This window comes from Salmo trutta, chromosome 21 (genome assembly GCF_901001165.1).
Source record: "Salmo trutta chromosome 21, fSalTru1.1, whole genome shotgun sequence".
Classification (NCBI taxonomy): domain Eukaryota; kingdom Metazoa; phylum Chordata; class Actinopteri; order Salmoniformes; family Salmonidae; genus Salmo; species Salmo trutta.
Window position 1 is genome coordinate 9,525,977 of NC_042977.1, and position 14,668 is coordinate 9,540,644.

At 41.2% G+C, this 14,668-nt stretch overlaps 2 protein-coding genes across 2 annotated transcripts in view; both read left to right on the forward strand.

Annotated features, from left to right (window-relative positions):
• Window positions 1–146: 146 nt before the first annotated feature.
• Window positions 147–2,887, forward strand: LOC115156626 (leptin receptor gene-related protein). Its single transcript, XM_029704130.1, has 4 exons — window positions 147–370; window positions 1,506–1,581; window positions 1,866–2,052; window positions 2,487–2,887. The coding sequence occupies exons 1-4, from the start codon at window positions 355–357 to the stop codon at window positions 2,595–2,597; spliced, it is 390 nt and encodes a 129-aa protein (XP_029559990.1). The 5' UTR covers window positions 147–354; the 3' UTR covers window positions 2,598–2,887.
• A 5,645-nt stretch (window positions 2,888–8,532) lies between these two features.
• LOC115156627 (cAMP-specific 3',5'-cyclic phosphodiesterase 4B) overlaps window positions 8,533–14,668 on the forward strand; it is a 168,907-nt gene continuing 162,771 nt past the window's right edge. The window contains exon 1 of the mRNA XM_029704131.1: window positions 8,533–8,981. The gene's annotated coding sequence lies outside the window, so the exon portion shown is untranslated. The remainder of the gene's footprint in view (window positions 8,982–14,668) is intronic.

A 14,668-nucleotide genomic window follows, 5' to 3' on the forward strand; every position in this document is an offset into this window, starting at 1 on the left:
TGTCTTGTTTTGACTGATTTCATGTCAGTGCTAATATGGCGAAAATTCACTAGCTAACTAACCAACACTGTAATGATGTATTTGAGAGACAAGTGTTCATTGTGCAAATGTTTTGTTTTCAATAAACATTAGGAGACTAAATATAGTTTACACGTTGTCAATAATATAAGCCAACCCTGTCTGAACTGCCCCATTGTTGCGCAAGAGTCGGTATTAGAAACAGCTCCTTTAAGAAAGTCAGTTGATGCAAAGAAAAAGTTCAAAGGAGGAAATAGGAAGTCAGTCTCGAATGTCAACACAACAATCAAAGCTCAAAGAAGAGGAACTGACAGAACATTTCAGACGTTTAAGACAATGGCGGGTATTAAAGGTAAAAAAACAAAAAACAATATGTACTTGCTCTACAAAACTCTTTAACTTGTTTCCATAAAATGTTTTCCCGCCACTGGTAAATCAAGTGTAACATTGTCTGTATTGAGTCCACGTACGACCACTTGTTACTGTCACATATCACGTTTGGTTTGTCGTGATACATTGACCGTGCACTCAGTGGTGGAAAATGTACTCGATTGTCATACTTGAGAAAAAGTAAAGATACCTTAACAGAAAATGACTCAAGTAAAAGTGAAAGTCACCCAGTAATTACTACTTATGTAAAAGTCTAAAATTATTTGGTTTTAAATATAGTTAAGTATCAAAAGTATTTGTAATTGCTAAAATATACTTAAGTATCAACAATAAAAGTATAAATCGTTTCAAATTCCTTATATTAAGCAAATATTTTTATTTACGGGTAGCCAGGGGCACACTCCAGTTCTCTTGATTAGTGCGTGAATTTGACCATTTTCATGTCCTGCTAAGCATAAAAAATGTGAAGAGTACTTTTGGGTGTCAGGGAAAATATATGGAGTTAAAAGTACATAATTTTCTTTAGGAATTTAGTGAAGTAAAAGTTGTCAAAATATAAATAGTAAAGTACAGATACTCGACTGACTTAAGTAGTACTTTAAAGTATTTTTACTTAAGTACTTTACAGCACTGCATGCATGTTTATTTGTCCAGTATTGAAATATAACAAAAGGATACAAATTACTTGTGAATTTCCCAACATTGATGATTCAAGTATGATTTATATGGCTACTTGAGAATTATGTGCTTATAATTTCACAATAGAGGGGGGTGGAAGCCAATCCACTCTGAAAACTGTGAACCAACTCTTGCTTGAGGGACTACCAAAGATAAGATAATGTAACTTAATTGTGTCTGTAACATTTGTCTTTTTATTTACTTTCATGATGGCAGAACCTTATTATTAGTATAAAACACTGTTATAAGTTGTATATGTCATAACCCTGAGTATTTGAAATAGCCTACTTAACTCCCTTGCCCTGGATGGGACATTTGGCTCTTTAGAGTGGTAGACTATTGAGTAGAATCTATCTTGCTAAGTACGCGGTCTCTAAAGTTATAACTACCTCAACATTTCTGTTTTTGTCATCTTATAGCGCTGGTTGGGTTGTCCTTCAGTGGAGCCATTGGCTTGACATTCCTCCTGTTGAGCTGTGCCTTGGAGCAATATGGGTACGCATTTGCCCCCTACCTCAAATCTGTGAGACACTCTTGCTAAATGGGACAACATGAGGAAGTTAACTATGTAACTAACTGAGATGCAATGCCTATATTAGTGTCACGTTTTACCCCAAGGTGGTTAACCCTATTGGAGCAGTGGTTAGTGGGTTTGCATGTGGGCTGGGTGACCCGGGTTTGAGACCCACAATAGGTGTTACACTGATGGCGTTTGCTATGATCTGAATCTGTGACAAATAAACTAGATGAATGTTAACACAACTGATTTGTTTTCACAGGGTGTACTGGCCCCTCTTCGTCCTTTTCTTCTACGTACTCTCTCCTATCCCCACCTTTATATCCAGAAGGCTCAGTGATGACAGTGATGTGGCCAGCAACGCATGCAGAGAGCTGGCATACTTCTTCACTACGGGAATTGTGGTATCTGCATTCGCGCTTCCCATCATAATGGCCCGGGTTGCAGTAGTGAGTCCTGATAATGTCAATGGCCAATGACTGTCATGTATTGGGTTTAGTTGCTTTATGCCATGAATAACTGGTTCAGGGTCAGTTTAAGTGTTACATCTCATAATGGTTATAATGACTTGGATAGGGAGAGCTGAATTTAGATTACATGTAGTTGTGAAGGGTAGATAGTACAAGTCCCGATGATACCTAATACTAGCTAAGGTGACTGAAGGTGGTTAGTACACCTGTAATGTGTATCTAATAAATGCAATTATGACACTTTCACTAGTTGTGTCCTACCTAGGTTGTGTTCATGTCACACAACAGAAAACATTTTCAAATGTTTTGCAACAGAGAATGCAAATGAACCTTTCTTATTTGACAAGCCCAGGTAGTTTCAGTTCGTTTTCTTCTGTTTGGTGCCCAATGAACATTATCCTGTTCTCTTGCAGATCCAGTTGGGGGCCTGTGGCCTGGTAATGGCCGCCAACGTTGTCATCTTCCTCACCATCCTTAGCTTCTTCCTGGTGTTTGGAGGGGGAGACGACTTCAGCTGGGAGTAGTGGTAGACCGTCTGTGAATCTCTGGCCAAACAGAGGCACAATCCCAAATGGACCCTTAGACCCTATGCACTTGTGGAGATCTGAGAGGATTTGACAGTTGTAAGTAATATGGTAATAGCTCCATCTTGCCCTCTGATGGGCTTGCTAGGTGGAAGTTTCACCATATTGCTCATACCAGTCAAATCTTCTCTGATCTCCACAAGTGCATGCTGTGTAGGATCTAGGGGTCGATTTGAGATTAGGCAATGTGAAGACTGGATAGGTATAAGCATGTGGTGAAATATCACCAAGGGAAGAGTGGTTGATTCTGGACAGGACCCACCTCTCTACAATCATGTATGTATGTATGTATGTATGTATGTATGTATGTATGTATGTATGTATGTATGTATGTATGTATGTATGTATGTATGTATGTATGTATGTATGTATGTATGTATGTATGTATGTATGTTACAAAACTATAGTTTGTTAACAAGAAATTTGTGAAGTGGTTAAAAATGAGTTTTAATGACTTCAACTGTATTCACGCACATGCATGCATACAGTTGAAGTCATTAAAACTCATTTTCAACCACTCCACAAATGTCTTGTTAACAAGTTATAGTTTTGGCAAGTCGGTTAGGACATCTACTTTGTGCATGACACAAGTCATTTTTCCAACAATTGTTTACAGACAGATTATTTCATTTAAAATTCACTGTATCACAATTCCAGTGGGTCACTGGAATTGTGACTAAGTTGACTGTGACTTTAAACAGCTTGGAAAATTCCAGAAAATGATGTCATGGCTTTAGAAGTTTCTGTTAGGCTAATTGGCATCATTTGAGTCAATTGGAGGTGTACCCGTGGATGAATTTCAAGGCAGTGCCTCTGCTTGACATCATGGGAAAATCAAAAGAAATCAGCCAAGACCTCCGATTTTTTTTTTTTTGACCTTCACAAGTCTGGTCCATTCTTGGGAGCAATTTCCAAATGCCTGAAGGTACCACGTTCATCTGTACAAACAATAGTACGCAAGTATAAACACCATGGGACCACGCAGCCTTCATACCACTCAGGAAGGATACGCGTTCTGTCTCCTTGAGATGAATGTACTTTGGTGCGAAAAGTGCAAGTCAATCCCAGAACAACAGCAAAGGACCTTGTGAAGATGCTGGAGGAAACAGGTACAAAAGTATCTATATCCACAGTCAAACGAGTCCTATATCGACATAACCTACAAGGCCTCTCAGCAAGGAAGATGACATTGCTCCAAAACCGCCATAAAAAAGCCAGACTACGGTTTGCAACTGCACATGGGGACAAAGATCGTACTGTTTGGAGAAATGTCCTCTAGTCTGATGAAACAAAAATAAAACTGTTTGGCCATAATGACCATCGTTATGTTTGGCGGGAAAAGGGAGCGGCTTGCAAGCCGAAGAACACCATCCCAACCGTGAAGCACGGGGGTGGCAGCATCATGTTGTGGGGGTGCTTTGCTGCAGAAGGGACTGGTGCACTTCACAAAATAGATGGCATCATGAGGTAGGAAAATTATGTGGATATATTGAAGCAACATCTCAAGACATCAGTCAGGAAGATAAAGCTTGATCACAAGTGGGTCTTTGAAATTGACAATGACCCCAAGCATACTTCCAAAGTTGTGGCAAAATGGCTTAAGGACAACAGTCAAATTATTGGAGTGGCCATCACAAAGCCCTGACCTCAATCCTATAGAACATTTGTGGGCAGAACTCAAAAGGCGTGTGCGAGCAAGGAGGCCGACAAACCTGACTTAGTTACACCAGCTCTGTCAGGAGGAATGGGCCAAAATTCACCCAACTTATTGTGGGAAGCTTGTGGAAGGCTACCCAAAACGTTTGACCCAAGTTAAACAATTTAAAGGCAATGCTACCAAATACTAATTGAGTGTATGTAAACTTCTGACCCACTGAGAATGTGATGAAAGAAATAAAAGCTGAAATAAATCATTCTCTCGACTATTATTCTGTCATTTCACATTCTTAAAATAAAGTGGTGATCCTAACTGACCTAAAACAGGGAATTGTTAATCAGATTAAATGTCAGGAATTGTGAAAAACTGAGTTTAAATGTATTTGGCAAAGGTGTATGTAAACATCTGACTTCAACTGTGTATGTATGTATGTATGTATATATATATATATATATATATATATATATGTATGTGTATGTAACAACTTCTAAATGCGTCATGCTTCAATGAACATATCATATAACGGATACTGTTGAATGATTTTTGTTGTAATCACATTCTGTTTCTATTCTTTTCAGGGAGTATTCTGTTTGAAAATGTATCTTGCTTATTTTAAGTATTAGCATTTCAAATTATCTACCCATACTCATTCTTGCAGTTGATTACGTGTGTACTTTTGTTTATGGTTGTATGTGTTTATCCATATCTATTTTATTTGATCTTTGGGTATGACTAGATAATCAGATCAAGGTGTAGTCAACGTTTTTGTAGTTTGTCATTTTAAACATTTTGCTCCAAGACAAAAAAAAAGCCTTATTCTAGGCCTTGCCGCAAATGTTTACAGTAATACCAAACGACAGTTAAGAAAATAAGTTAGACATGATTCACCCACCATGGTTTCTGACGAGTGCCTATGATTATTAAACACATTAATTCTAATTGAGTAATTATGTTACACCCTTATTATTAAGTTAACAAATGTATTTTTGAATTACATGTGTTTAATATGTTTGTCTTCACTGAAGACAGAAGCCAAAATGGGGTTTTGTGAACCATGGGCTACATTGGTACAGTAGATGAATGGTGAGTTTTCACATGGAATGTTAATACTATATATTTTGCTGTTTTTTGTTCTAATGAATTTTGTTCTAATGAAGGGCCCACTTTTCTGTTCACCCAAAAGGGCCTAGTAAAATGTACTATTTTTACTAAAGTTCTTAGAGTTTGAGTCACTTTTTACATTCTACATTGGTATAGCCTTCTGAGAACCCATAGTGCATTATAAAACTATGTTTTGCGATATTCCGATGAATAACTGAATGTAACAACACTACTTCATACTGATTTTATGTTGCTATAAGTATGCTATAATGTCTTGTTTCACCGAAGGGTCAATTTAATTAACAACATTTCCGCATGATCTCATATCATGAAATGAAAAAAACTTTATTATACTATATGTGTCTCATTAGCTATCATTCATTATGAAGTCTTTGTGTTGCACATACATGTACTGTATGTACTGTAAGCGTGAACCCAAAACTTAACAGCACTTTCAAAACACTAGAGAGCACTAGAGACCTTTATTGAAACTCCTGACAAAATCCTATACATAGTCTGTTTTCTAACATTAATTAAAGCACTATTGAAATATATTTCTTCTTTGGTTTTAATATGTCAATATATCAATGGCCATCTTTTGAGTCCATCTTTGCAGCTTTACATCACAAAGAGATTGACATGGAGAGAAATATTTGGGACAGAAAGCCAGAACAAGTTCAGTTTACTGGCACAGTCCCACAGGAGACTTGGTAAGTAGAGCAATCATTTTATTGAATCTTATTACTGAATCGGATATAATTAGACTAATTTATTAATGGTGCAGTTGTTAGTTTCTTGGAGATGTACTGCTGGCAGCATTTAATGCATTGAGTGCTGATTTACCTACAGTACGATTCAAAAGTTTGGACACACCTACTCATTCAAGGGTTTTTCTTTATTTTATTTTCTACATTGTTGAATAATAGTGCAGATATCAAAACTATGGAATAACACATATGTAATCATGTAGTAACCAAAAAAAGTGTTAAATCAAAATAGATTTCAGATTATTCAAAGTATCCACCCTTTGCCTTGATGACACCTTTGCACAGTCTTGGCATTCTCTCAACCAGCTTCAACTGGAATGCTTTTTCAACAGTCTTGAAGGAGTTCCCACATATGCTGAGCACTTGTTGGCTGCTTTTCCTTCACTCTGTGGTCCAACTCATCCCAAACCATCTCAATTGGGTTGAGGCCGGGGGATTGTGGAGGCACAGCACTCCATCACTCTCCTTCTTGGTCAAATGTCCCTTACACAGCCTGGAGGTGTGTTTTGGGTCATTCTATTGAAAAACAAATGATAGTCCCACTAAGTGCACACTAGATGGGATGGCATATTGCTGCAGAATGCTGTGGTAGCCATGCTTGTTAAGTGTGCCTTGAATTCTAAATAAATTACTGACAGTGTCACCAGCAAAGCACCATCACCTCCTCCAAGCTTCACGGTGGGAACCACAAATGCGGAGATCATCCATTCAACTACTCTGCGTCTCACAAAGACGGCGGTTGGAACCAAAAATCTCAAATTTGGGCTTATCAGACCAAAGGACAGATTTCCACCGGTCTAATGTCCATTGCTCGTGTTTCTTGGCCAAAGCAAGTCTCTTCTTATTGATGTCCTTTAGTAGTGGTTTCTTTGCAGAAATTCGACCAAGAAGGCCTAATTAATGCAGTCTCCTCTGAACAGTTGATGTTGAGATGTCTCTGTTAATTGAATTCTGTGAAGCATTTATTTGGGCTGCAATCTGAGATGCAGTTAACTATAATGAACTTATCCTCTGCAGCAGAGGTAACTCTGGGTCTTCCTTTCCTGTGGCGGTCCTCATGAGAGCCAGTTTCATCATAGCGCTTGGTTTTTGCGACTGCACATGAAGAAACTTGACATTTTCCAGATTGACTGACCTTCATGTCTTAAATGATGTCCATTCTTAAATGATGTCCATAAATGATGTCCATGTCCATTCTCTTTGCTTATTTGAGCTGTTCTTGCCATAATATGGACTTGGTCTTTTACCAAATAGGGCTATCTTCTGTATATCACCCCTACCTTGTCACAACACAACTGATTGGCTCAAACGCATTAAGAAGGAAAGAAATTCCACAAATTAACTTTTAACAAAGCACACCTGTTAATTGAAATGCATTCCAGGTGACTACCTCATGAAGCTGGTTAAGTGAATGCCAAGATTGTGCAAAGCAGTCAAGGCATACGGTGGCTACCTTGAAGAATCTCAAATATAAAATATATTTTGATTTAACACTTTCTTGGTTACTACATGATTCCATATGTGTTATTTCATAGTTTTGATGTCTTCACTATTATTCTACAATGTAGAAAATAAAGAAAACCCTTGAATGAGTAAGTGTGACCAAACTTTTGACTTGTACTATATGTGCACCTGTGGGTGTGTGATTGACAGCAGCACTAACACTATCTACCAGCTCTCACAGTCTCATGTCAGAATTAGACGTTCATCCATGTTTCTAAAACATCACATTTTTAAGTTGTTCCAAGCGTAAAATGTCAAAGTCTTTAAGGCTACGCTTTTAAGGTTAGGGTTACCTTTAGGTGTTAACCCCAAATTTATAAGGTTAGGCATTAACTATGAATGCTTAAGGTAAAGGGTAAGATTTGGGATAAGCTTAAAACAACTTTCTATCACTGGATTCGAACATGCAACCTTTGGAACCAGAGGCAGATGCTCGGGGAGCAGGATGAAGGTAGGATGAACAAAAAGAAGGGACACTATGATGGCCATCCTTGGCACCAGGGACAACCGTTGCCTGGCAACAGCCTAGAAATCAAAGCTGTTTGGACCAGCCTGTCTAGCCTTGAACATAACTCCTCAAAGGTGTAACAGATGGTTATAGCCAGTGCTCACTGCTCACAGTTTGCCGCCGGAAGTAGGGTGAAGTTTCCCCTAGACTTTGATCTTTTCCCCCACTAATAGTTAACGTTAGGACCAGGGGCAGAGGAAGCTGATCCTAGATCTGTACCTGGGGGAAACTCCCCCTCAGGCGAGATATGCAGGGAAAGTTACTGTTAGGATACTGTGGGTGGCCCTGCAGTGTCAGAGGGCTAATGGAGTATTATGCAGTATAATGACTGCAGGAGATTTTGAATTGCCTGGCTGGATGGACTGCTGATGTGGATTGACTGAGATAGGCCTATTAGAATCATGAATGCTGATGATGTCAGGTTTATGTCATTTATTATGTAGGCTATTTGCCAGCCTCAAAACTGGTACAAACAGAGAAAGAGAGGGACTGAAGTCCATGAAGAATAAAATGAGCGCGTCGGGAGAGGGATGGGGGAGTCATTCTGTAGTCTGCATCAAAGCTAAAAGAGAGAGGGAGAGAGAAAGAGGCGGACGCTGGAGAGTCAAGGGGCATATAAAGAGCACGCGGAAAGCAAGTCAGACTAAACTCGAAGAAGAGAGCGACAGAGCACACAGGAGGATAGATAGTATGCTGAAGTCAGAATCCGGACTGCCTGTTCATACTTCATAAATACGTTTGTCATTCTATAACCCCCCCTCCTTGTGGAAAAGTGGACTAATCTCTGGGTAAGGCGTCTTTTACGTTCAATGCTTTTTATGTAGGGAGAGATGGCTCAGTCAGCTAGCCTTTTGCCTCGAGAGAGGCTGAGGTTGATTTTAACACGTCTTAGCCTTGACGTATCTACCTTATCTTAACTCACTCATGTCCCATTCAAGTTCAGAAGCGTAGTAGTGCTCCACTCACGTGAGTACGAAAGTGGCTGCCCCATGGAAACAGCCTGCTGGGCACACACTGGTTAAATCAACATTGTTTCCACATAATTTCGTTGAACTAACATGGAATAGACTTTGAATTGTTTTCTGTGCCCGGTGGGAAGTGTGTTTATCGTGCAGCCAATCGACTATTGTCAAGGTGTGGTTAAATTGCTGTAGCCTACTGAGGCTAACATTTTGCAATGGACACTGAAATAACAATATCTCAATACCCCTGCAAATCGGGGCGTTCCTGCATGTGGGCGTTTCTGCATGTACAGGAAGCCCCCCCGAGCATCGCATTGGTTCCTGCATGAACGCGGGAATGCTTGTGTGACACTTGATATTTTGTATTTCCCCTGATTGTCTATGCGATTTAAAATGTGGGTCAAAGGGAAATAAAACGTATGCGTTTTTCGGGGGCAAAGGCCACCTGCTGTGTACCGGAATCCTCCTAGCTAGCTAGTTGGTAACAACTTAGCACACAGTTCTTTGCTCCCGCCTGCAGAACAACTGTCCTCTTTAACAAAACTGCGGAAACAGTGCCTGACAGGCGGGTGCGAAGGACACTGTGTACCAGAGTGTGCTAGCTAGATGCCTAACCGGCTTCCCACCTGCTGTGTACCGAAGTTCGCAAGCTAGGACTATCTAGCTAGCACCCAGTGTATTAAACGCCTGCTGAACAACTGCCCTCGTTAACAGAACTGCGGGAAAACAGTGCCCGACAGGCGGGTGAAGGACAACGGTAGACATAGTCCTATCTAGCTAGCTACCATTGTCACCCCTGCCTCTTCTTCTGTGGGGTTTATTGGTGGTTAGCATCCAACGTTGTGGTTCATTACCGCCACCAACTGTACTGGAGCTCCCCGCCTTCCGCCTGTGTACTGGAGTCCTCGCTTAAAAATGGACCAGTAGAAGAGGGGCTCCTGCAGATGCAGGAACGCCCTGAATTGCGGGCTGCAATTGCACCCTACACAACTCGCGTAACAACATTTCATTCCATAATCTTGTGCAGGTTGACGTTTATTGGGATGGATCTTGTCCTGGAGGCAGAGCTGAGCGATTCCCACGAGATGGGCCAGCTGCAAAGTCAATTGGCTATATAGGCTATTTTAAATTAATGAAAATAAAAATGATTTTAAGGTTCGGGTTAAGCATAAGGTTTTCAGTGTGGTTAAGGTTAGGTTTAAAATCAGATTTTATGACTGTCTGTGCCAGCTAGTGACTACCCTGCAGAGCTGCTTCCGGTAGCCTACATGAGTCATTCCAATAATTGGCAACCTGCTAATCTTGTGTTGGCTTTGTTTGTTATTTTGCGCAACTCCTTCACCTAAAGTAGTGTAAATCAGTGCAATTTACAGAGTAGGCTACCATTAGGGAGAGGAATGAGAGAAGCCAAGTTCATTCAAAGGTACGTGTGCATGGTGAGTGAAAGCGGTGGAGAAAGGCATTGTCTTATATCAGATCACGTCACTCCTAGGTGATGCTTGTCCCTCAACCGATCTGTCTTGTAGGATGTCTTTGTTTTACACCTTGACCTAACCAGTTCAGCACGGGTGTATGTTGATTTTTATCTAACCCCACCAGACACGTTCATGACATGCAGGTTAAAATGACAAATCCAACTGTGAACCAATAATTAATTTGGGGATGGGTTGAAACACTAGCTTGCTGTTGCTGGCTAATGGTATTTTACCTGAAAAGCATACAGTATGTTATTTTTTTGCTGGAAATTTGTAGAAGTTGGAATTGTTTTGAGTCATACAAAATCATGCGTTCTCTACTCTGACAATTAATCCACAGATTTAAGGGGTAACCTAGTTCGTTTTTTAAAGGTGCATTACCGCCACCTAGATTGTAGTGTGGGACTCCAGTCAATCACCCACATGAGTTTGTATGTTGAAATATGTTCTACCCCCTTGTGGCTTTGAGTCAGTGACTCTTATCACGGAGAGAAATTGGAGTAGATGGGAGAGGCGGGACTTGCAGCACGTCAAACGTCTAAAATAGAACCAAGTTTTATTTTAGCGCCAGGCTACGCAGACGCCCGTTGACGTGCACAAGCAGTTTGGATGAAATTATTGAATAATGATTGTATGCGTACATTTATTTCGCAATGCTCGCACACGCAACTAGGCCGGTTTACTCAGCATGTTATGTCAGATGCCGTCACTCCTACGTAACGCTCGTCCCTGATCTGACAAAATTCTCTGGTCTGATTAAACCAAGATTGAACTCTTTGGTCTGAATGCCAAGTGTAACTTCTGGAGGAAATCTGGCACCATCCCTACAGTGAAGCATGGTGGTGGCAGCATCATGCTGTGGGGATGTTTTTCAGCGGCAGGGACTGGGAGACTAGTCAGGATCGAGGGAAAAATGAACGGCACAAAGTACAGAGTGATCCTTGATGGAAACATGCTACAGAACGCTTAGAACCTCAGACTGGGGCGAAGGTTCACCTTCCAACAGGACAACGACCACAAACACATAGCCAAGGCAACGCGGGAGTGGCTGTGCAGCGACACTCCCCATCCAGACAGAGCTTGAGAAGATTAAAACTCCCCAAATACAGGTGTGCCACACTTGTAGCATCATACTCAAGACTGTAATCACTGCCAAAGGTGCTTCAACAAAGTACTGAGTAAAGGGTCTGAATACTTATGTGATGTGTTTTTTTTGTTTTTTGCAAACATTTCTTAACTGTTTTTGCTTTGTCATTATGGGCTTTTGTGTGTAGATTGAGGATTATTATTTAAAAATCAATTTTATAATAAGGCTGTAACAAAGCCAAGGGGTCTGAATACTTTCCGAATGCACTGTACAATGCCTTCAGAAAGTATTCATACTGCTGGATATATGCCACATTTTGTTGTTAAAGACTGAATTCAAAAGTTATTTATTTTCTACAAACAATACCCCATGACACAGTCAAACCTGTTTTTTAGAAATGTTTGCACATTTATTGAAAATATCATTTACATAGTGTATACATACATACACACACACACACACACAGTATGTGGACACCCCCTTCAAATGAGTGAATTCGGCTATTTCAGCCACACCCGTTGCTGACAGGTGTATAAAATCGAGCACACAGCCATGCAATCTCCATAGAAGCATTGGCAATAGAATGGCCTTACAAAAGAGCTCAGTGACTTTCAACATGCCACCTTTCCAACAAGTTAGTTTGTCAAAATCCTGCCCTGCTAGAACTGCCCCGATCAACTGTAAGTGCTGTTATTGTGATGTGGAAACGTCAAGGAGCAACATCGGCTCAGCCGCGAAGTGTTTGGCCACACCAGCTCACAGAACGGGACCGACGAATGCTGATGCGCATAAAAAAAAAAATGTCGGTCCTCAGTTGCAACACTCACTACTGAGTTCCAAACTGCCTCTGAATGCAATGTTAACACAATAACTGTTCGTCGGGAGCTTCATGAAGTGGGTTTCAATGGCCGAGCAGCCGCACAGGAGCCTAAGATCACCATGCGCAATCCCAAGCGTCTGTTGGTGTGGAGTCATTGGACTCTGGAGCAGTGGAAACGTGTTCTCTGGAGTGATGAATCACGCTTCATCATCTGGGTTTGGCGGATGCCAGGAGAACGCTAGCTGCCCAAATGCATTGTGCAAACTGTAAAGTTTGGAGGAGAAAAAATGGTCTGGGGCTGTTTTTCATGGTTCTGGCTAGGCCCCTTAGTTCCAGTGAAGGGAAATCTTAACGGCTCAGCATACAATGACATTCTAGACAATGCTGTGCTTCCACTTTGGCAAGTTTGGGGAAGGCCCTTTCCTGTTTCAGCATGACAATTCCCCCATGTACAAAGCGTCCATGCAGAAATGGTTTGTCGAGGTTGGTGTGGAAGAACTTGACTAGCTTGCGCAGAGCCCTGACCTCAACCCTATCACCCTATTGAACGCCTTTGGGATGAATTGGAATGCCGACTGCGAGTCAGGCCTAATCACCCAATATTAGTGCTTGACCTCATTAATGCTCTTGTGACTGAATGGAAGCAAGTCCCCGCAGAAATGTTCCAATAGCTAGTGGTAAGCCTTCCCAGAAGAGTGGAAGCTGTTAAAGTAGCAAAAGGGGGGCCAACTCCATATTAATGCCCATGATTTTGGAATGAGATGTTTGGCGAGCACGTGTCCACATACATTTGGTCATGTAGTGTAAGTATTCACACCCCTGAGTCAATAAAGAATCACCGTAGGCAGCGATTACAGTCTTTCTGGGTACGTTTAAGAGGTTTGCACACCTGTATTGTACTATACTTCAATCGTTTAATACTGTTTAAACTAATCGTTTAATACTAATTAGACAGACATTTTTAAGTCTTGTTTTAGTTTCTTGTCCTGCTGAAAGGTTAATTTGTCTCCCAGTGTCTGTTGGAAAGCAGACAATCAGGTTTTCCTCTAAGATTTTTCCTGTGCTTAGCTCTCTTCCATTTAAATTTTATCCAGAAAAACGACCTAGTTCTTGCCGATGACAAGCATACCTATAACATGATGCAGCCATCACCATGCTTGAAAATATGAAGAGTGGTCCTCAAGTGATGTGTTGAATTTTCCCCAAACATAACGCTTTGTATTCAGGACATAAAGGTAGATTTATTTGCCACATTTTTTGCAGTTTTTTATTTTAGTGCCTTTTACTTTAGTGCCTAGATGCATGTTTTGAAATATTTGTATTCTGCACTCTGTCATTTGGGTTAGTATTGTTGTGTAACTACAATGTTGTTGATCCATTCTCAGTTTCTTCCGATCACAGCCATTAAACTCTAACTGTTTTGAAGTCACACATGGTGAAATCCGGTTTCCCTCCTCTTCGGGAACTGAGTCAGGAAGAACACCTTCTAAATGACTATCGCCCTGCAGTACTCAATCTGTAGCCATGAAATGTTTTGTAAGCCATGACCAGCCTTTCATCAACGTCATCATCCCAGACACCATGGACGCACTCCAATTCGCATACCGCCCCAATTGATCCACAGATGATGCATTCTCTATTGCACTCCACACTGCCCTTTCCCACCTGGACAAAATAAACAACTACGTTAAAATGCTGTTAACTGACGACAGCTCAGCATTCAACCTCATAGTGCCCTCTAAGCTCATCACTAAGCTAAGGACCCAGGGTTTAAACACCTCCCTCTGCAATTGGATACTGGACTTTCTGCCGGGCCGCCCCCAGGTAGGTAACAACGCATCCACCACGCTGCCGGCAACACGGGGGGGCCCCCTCAGGGGTGCATGTGTAGCCCCCTCCTATACTCCCTGTTCACCCACGACTGATGACACGACAGTGGTAGTCCTGATCACCGACGACGATGAGACAGCTTACAGGGAGGAGGTCAGAGACAACAACCTCACCCTCAACGTCAGCAAGACAAAGGAGCTGATCGTGGACTACAGGAAATGGAGGGACGCCCCCATTCACCTCGACGGAAAAATGCCACCTAGATACCTCCTCTCTGGATGCAAGACAACCAATCTAACCA

Excerpts from the sequence above, each read along its gene's own strand:
- LOC115156626 (XM_029704130.1), top strand. Across the intron at positions 1,582-1,865 it reads TGTGCCTTGGAGCAATATGG|GGTGTACTGGCCCCTCTTCG; the intron begins GTACGCATTTGC and ends TTGTTTTCACAG. Across the intron at positions 2,053-2,486 it reads TAATGGCCCGGGTTGCAGTA|ATCCAGTTGGGGGCCTGTGG; the intron begins GTGAGTCCTGAT and ends GTTCTCTTGCAG.